The sequence below is a fragment of the Halyomorpha halys genome, unplaced genomic scaffold (assembly GCF_000696795.3).
Source record: "Halyomorpha halys isolate HHAL.00 unplaced genomic scaffold, Hhal_1.1 Scaffold2824.1, whole genome shotgun sequence".
Lineage (NCBI taxonomy): Eukaryota > Metazoa > Arthropoda > Insecta > Hemiptera > Pentatomidae > Halyomorpha > Halyomorpha halys.
This window is the reverse complement of record NW_027108083.1, coordinates 1-5,813: the sequence shown is the minus strand read 5'-3', so window position 1 is coordinate 5,813 and position 5,813 is coordinate 1. Positions and strand designations below refer to the sequence as shown.

The following is a 5,813-nucleotide window of genomic DNA, read 5'->3' as shown; positions in this document are numbered from 1 at the left end:
TTCTTTTACTAAGAGGGACACGTATGATAAAACTGCTTTCTTGGAACGGCAGTGCATCTATAGACTAAGATCCATAAGTCCCCTAACTCCTATAATCGATAGGAGTAGTCGAGTAAAAAACATAAAATAGGAGTAAATCGATAGCATTACCAGTAAACCAAGCAGCGATTAATTTTGGCTATTTTTTTTAAACCAATAAGACAGCCCGTTAGAAGTTTGATTTATTATTAGTGTTTACAATCGAGAAGCGTTTCTTTTTTTAATTGTAGCACTCTTTATAAGGTGAGAAAACAATAGACTCTTCTTTAGTTGTCCTGACTGCTCCCGCCTTCTGCAATTAAAACGAATAATGAACTATGAAGTAGATAATTTCAAGAAATATTGAGCAGTTTATCACTGAAGTTGATGGAAACTGATGTATTTAAATAAATTATGACTTCTAAGAAGTAATCCATTATTTTGCAAATAAAAAGTAAAAAACAAAAAATTCTTGTGATTGTTCAATTATTCTTTTTATTGTTTGTTACTTTTCAAATATTAAATAAATTAATGATTTAAACAATGTTGGTTATAGTCCAAAGTTTCGAAATTAATTTGAAGGGCCCCATATCTTAAAATATCCTGGTCCCCTAATGGTAGACTAGAGATGGGGCTCGACAAATTATATTATAAACAACGCCCTTGTTTAAAAATGTCAATTTATTGAGTTTTTGAAAATTACAAAATATAAAAAAGAAAAAATTAAATATTTACAAGATATACTTCTCTTGATTTTTCTAAATTAGCAAAATTATGAATTACTTGTTAAAAGTCCATTAAAGGTTCAAATTTATTTAAGATCAGTTTCTATCAGTGCCTTCGTTTAGTGCAGATGGGTAGGGAGCAGCCCTTTATGCATATTATTATTATTTACTAAAATAAATAAAAAATAATAATAATATTTTGTAAAACTTAGAACCGTTTTATGAATTTTTTATTTCTAACCTGTACAATACACGAGAAATTTGATCGTTCTTGCAAAAACATTGTTTAGAAGAATATTTTAAATTGAAATACCTAAATAAGATGGGTGGTTCTTAGTTTATAGATGGCATTGATTTAAGTATTTTATTAGTAACTTTACCCAATATCTGCAAGTTACTATATGATTATTATATATTTAATATACATTTCTTTATAGCTATACAACGAAGAAACCAAACATTATGGATATTGAATACATTAGTGAAAGGCATTAAGAGTTCATGCCGCCTATTAGAATAGATAGAGCCAGGTTGTGGAAATGATGAACAGATATGGAAATTTATAATGACAGGTCATGATCCTAGGCACGCAACCACACTGACCCCGTTTGTTTAAATATTAGCTGATTGTGTTAGTGGTAATCTGACTCCAATACCGGCAAGCAAGGCGTTCACGGGCCACCGAACTCCAGGGGCGGCCCGCTTGTTTTGTTATAAATATAAAACGTATAAACCAAGCCAATTTTAACCTATTAATGAAGTAACTCAATTGAAGACAGAAATATGTTTATTAAAATACAGGGTCTGGTTAGTGGTTATAAGGTTATATAAATATGTGTACCCAAACCCAGATGAGGCGCGCAAAATGACCCAAAACAGTATCTACATGGAGGCAGTAGAACCCACAAGTCAGTCCCAACTATTTCAAAGCATTTGAAATGAATTATTAATTAAACAATTATGATTTTATACAAATAAATTTTGATAAAAACAGACTGACTTACTATACTCTCATCGTATTATTCGTTCACTTTTCTTAAACAATTAGCAAACTTAATAATAAAAAAATAATTAGCAAAACTGACCGATTTGTGTAAGTTGTCCCAGGTCTGACGATCCAGCTTGGTCTTGGTGTAGTTTAGCATGGATGCCCTGAGACCGTCCCTCATCGCTCCGGTGAACTCGTCCTTCGAGATGCTGGCTGCGATACCGACGGCGATCTCTATCACGAAGATTATGGCCAAGAGGACTGCGAACTGAAACAGATTGGACTAGGAATCGTACTTAACTTTTATATCAATGCATTGAAATTTACAATTGTACTGAGAAAAAAAATACAAGTAAAAGTGTAGATTGATGAAAGGGATCTTTTCCAAAATTAGAGAAATTTATGACCCACTGAAAATTACTCAATCATAATGGTTTTCAGAAATATTTCTGATCCGAAACTAAAATACAATTGCTTTAACAGCCATTCACCAAAACAACTGCAAAAATACATTTTTTATACTGAGGTGCTAATAGTAAAGTATAGAGTGATATGAGGAGATGTTCGGGGGCCTGGTCAATAAAGATACACAAAAAAGAAGGAAGACAATTTTTTAAAAATATAGTGAAACTTACGGACCCGAGCAGATTTGTTTTCAAGGTTGCATTTTTAAGGGTCTCCTTATTCTCTTTCTGTCTGCGAGCTCCAAGTTATCCTACTGGTAAGGGTAAGTTCAGTAAGTGAATAGCCTTTTGAGGAATTAGGTTGCAGCTGAGATAGAACGGTTGATAAGTGTGTTGTCGGTGTGTGAATGTTTTATGTTGGGGACTGTGGTTATAATCGAATTTTCTAAACTATTATTTACGTGACAATTATTATAAAATGGCAATTGGGAACACTCAGCTCCTTCCAAAACCAGAGTAGGATAAGAATAAAAGAAGGTTCACGTGACTATTAATAAGGCCTCAGCATATGATCACGTGGCTAAAGGGGGATTAGTCCAATGGCAACGTCACTGACACAAATTTCTCAACGATTGGTCACGTGACCAATGGTTAAGGTTTGTTTGATCTAACAATACATACGGTGGAGAAAAGTGGACCAACAAAAATAAAAGAAACAATCCGCTTAACAGATTTGAAAGAGTAATTTTGAGGAAAATCGTGATAATGGACGTGGGAGATGATGGGAACAGCAAACTGTTTTGGCTCAACAAGGAAATTAGCATATCGTATCATATAAAGGAACGAAGAGTAAAGAAAAAAACCCGAATAAAATGGTTTACTTAGCCATGTTATGAGGATGAGCGATGAGGTCGGTAGATAGGAAATGAATGTCCTGGATGTTGTGCGCCTCAAGTGGTAGGCCGAAGGGCCGGTGGAAAGATGGATTTGGACAGGATCTTCAACAACTCTGTTCATCTCTACATCTCTGTTACCTATGCAGGAGGCAGCGAGAAATGGTTGGCGGCTGTTGAGCTGGCCAAGGGTTTATGCGCCTGATTGCCGATAGAAATTCAGTAATTTTGTAAAACTTTCTAAAATATGAGGCCCGATCATTTTTCTCGTATAAATTATTTTGGCGACGGTAGCAGTTATACTCAATGTTTCAATGTTAACTTCCTTTAATATTAAATTAAACTGATCAAACTACTCACTGCAATGAGCATGTAGAAATTCTCCTTTATAGCACCACAGCAGCCCAGGAAGGCGATGAAGAAGATGACTCCTCCTAGGACGATGAGCACTATCGGTGGTCCAAGAACACCCGAAGAGACGAACTGGCCGAATTGCATCACATTGGCTAACACGATGGCACCAACTATCAGCACTGCCAGGCCCGACAGCTAGAACAGAGGGTGAAAAAATGAGTAGCTGTGAACCATCATAAAGTAGTTGGTAAATAGAGGTAAAAAGTTTGTACGTCTAGAGATCATATAAGTAGAGTACAGTTGGTTCAATTATCTTTCATTTTCCATACCTATAATACACCTTATTTCTGAAATAGTGTAATTTACGTTACTGATTTAATATATTGATTGTTTTAGAGTGGTTTATTTTATTATTAATACAAACTTCAATTATCCACTTTTTATTTTAAAAAACTTCTAACGGTTCGGCCCTTAGGCCATTTTTAAGGAGACAACCTTAAACAATTGATGTCATAATTCATAAAATTGTATTTTTTGCAGGCTAATTGTCCATGTCTTTAAAAGCAAAAATTAATATCTTAACAGTTGCAAACAATCAAAATGATTATTCACTTACAAGCCATATAATTTCAATACAAATTTTTTCCCTTTTCTATTAACCTCATTATGGAAGGAAGCAGCGTTGGGAACTCTTTTAATTGCCTAAATTGCAAAATATAAGAATATTACGCAAATGGACTTATTGGAGACACAGTCTTAAATATATTTAAAAAAATATATATTAATCGGTAACGCACCAACATAGTACCGTTTAAGGAAGTACTGTTAGTAGACCAATGGTTGTGCAAAGAGGTGATTTGATCAGAATCCCGCTGGACCGCTAGAGTTTTCCTCAATTAAGGGTACCCACAAGGTTGACTCACGGTTAGAGTAACAGAATAAATAAGTATCTACTGTCACAGCCGGATTCGAATCAGGGTCCTTGCAGTTAGTTTAAATATACTCCAGCGGCTCCAGGTTTAAATTTATATTTAAATTTTTTTTTTAAATAATTTATTTATTGTTATTTACAACTGTATACACATATATACAACAAGTAAATTTGCTGTAGGTGACATAGTGACATGATACAAACATGTGGAGAATCTACCCACTGATTGAACCCGAATAACATTTCTAGAGGAGAAGATCTCGAGGCTATCTTCTTTTCAGACGCCTAGGAGGATTAGGTAATGAAGGAGAAGCCAGGTTAGAAACAAGTGGATTTGGGTGGTTGAGAGGTTTGTTATGGAAGTAACGGTATCTGGATCTGGCCAAATCGGCAACATATGGAACATTGAGGTCCTGATGGATGGACTTGTATATTTAAATTCAATTTCAGAGTGGTTTATGTATAATAAAATATTGAAAAAATTTCATATTTGTACTTAGATAATCCTAAAACGAAAAGCTCTTTTATAGCTGAAGGGGTTCCATGTTATTAGGTACCATTTTTCGATATTGCCTGCTATTGGATCTCTAACATTTGATACCACTATTAACATTAATAAGACTGTTCCCCTACTAATAGAATTTTTTAAGACTTTGATTAAAAAATGATTTTCTCCGGAAAATAGTCTCATGAGTTGAATGTCATACCGAGTCAATCTATCAGCAAATTGATGTATTGATTGTTTTCCAATAGAGCTGGATTTAAAGTTTTTTTTTTCGGAATTGGGTTCGTTGTGGCCACTTCCTCAGGAATATCCCAAAGATTCCAGTTTATTAATTTAGTCGTGCAATAATAAAATCACTTATGTATCTTTTATATTATTGACATACTAAATAATAAATAATCTTCAGTGAAAATTACTTAACAAAACAATATTTTAGTAAAAGTGTAGTAAAATGCTAACAGCTATCTTCGCAGTACCATCGTTAATAACGGTCCAATTTAGGTGATTTTGCTAATTATTTAAGGCAATTTTATTATATATGATATTTTCATGTAAATTATATGAACAATAGTCATCGGAAGTAAAAAAGGATCTTTCATATAACTTTTTTTTTTTTTATTAATTTATAAATTTATTTGTTTTGTTTTTTAAACCGATCTACTGCTGTGACTATTATGTCTTTACATTGCTATCTAATGATAAATTCGTTTAATTAACGGATCGAACGTGGGTAGCGGATTACTGGAGAGGGGAGGTCTGACAGAGTGAGGTGGGGAGAATAAAATTGTCAAATGGAATGACCTCTGTGAAGTTGGCCCCCCATCCTTGAAAAATTTCAATTTTTTTTTGAGTTCTAGTAGTATCCATAAGAGTTCTAGAGTTCTCGATTATTTGTAGGAATAGTTCTGATGTTTAAAACACCAATAATACTGGTCAAATGCCCGCGCGTAAAGTACGTATTTTGTGAAACTTTAACACCGTATATCTATTTTCCT

At 33.8% G+C, this 5,813-nt stretch overlaps 1 protein-coding gene across 3 annotated transcripts in view; it reads right to left on the bottom strand.

Moving 5' to 3' along the window:
• Positions 1-3,605, bottom strand: part of Tsp47F (Tetraspanin 47F) — a gene marked incomplete at its 5' end in the record, with an annotated part of 41,293 nt that extends 37,688 nt beyond the window's left edge. For all 3 annotated transcript variants that reach the window (XM_014437568.3, XM_067046486.1, XM_067046484.1), the window contains 2 exon segments: positions 1,829-1,999; positions 3,389-3,605. In XM_014437568.3, coding sequence (XP_014293054.1) covers positions 1,829-1,999; positions 3,389-3,526 — 309 coding nt within the window.
• Between the last annotated feature and the right edge of the window lie 2,208 nt (positions 3,606-5,813).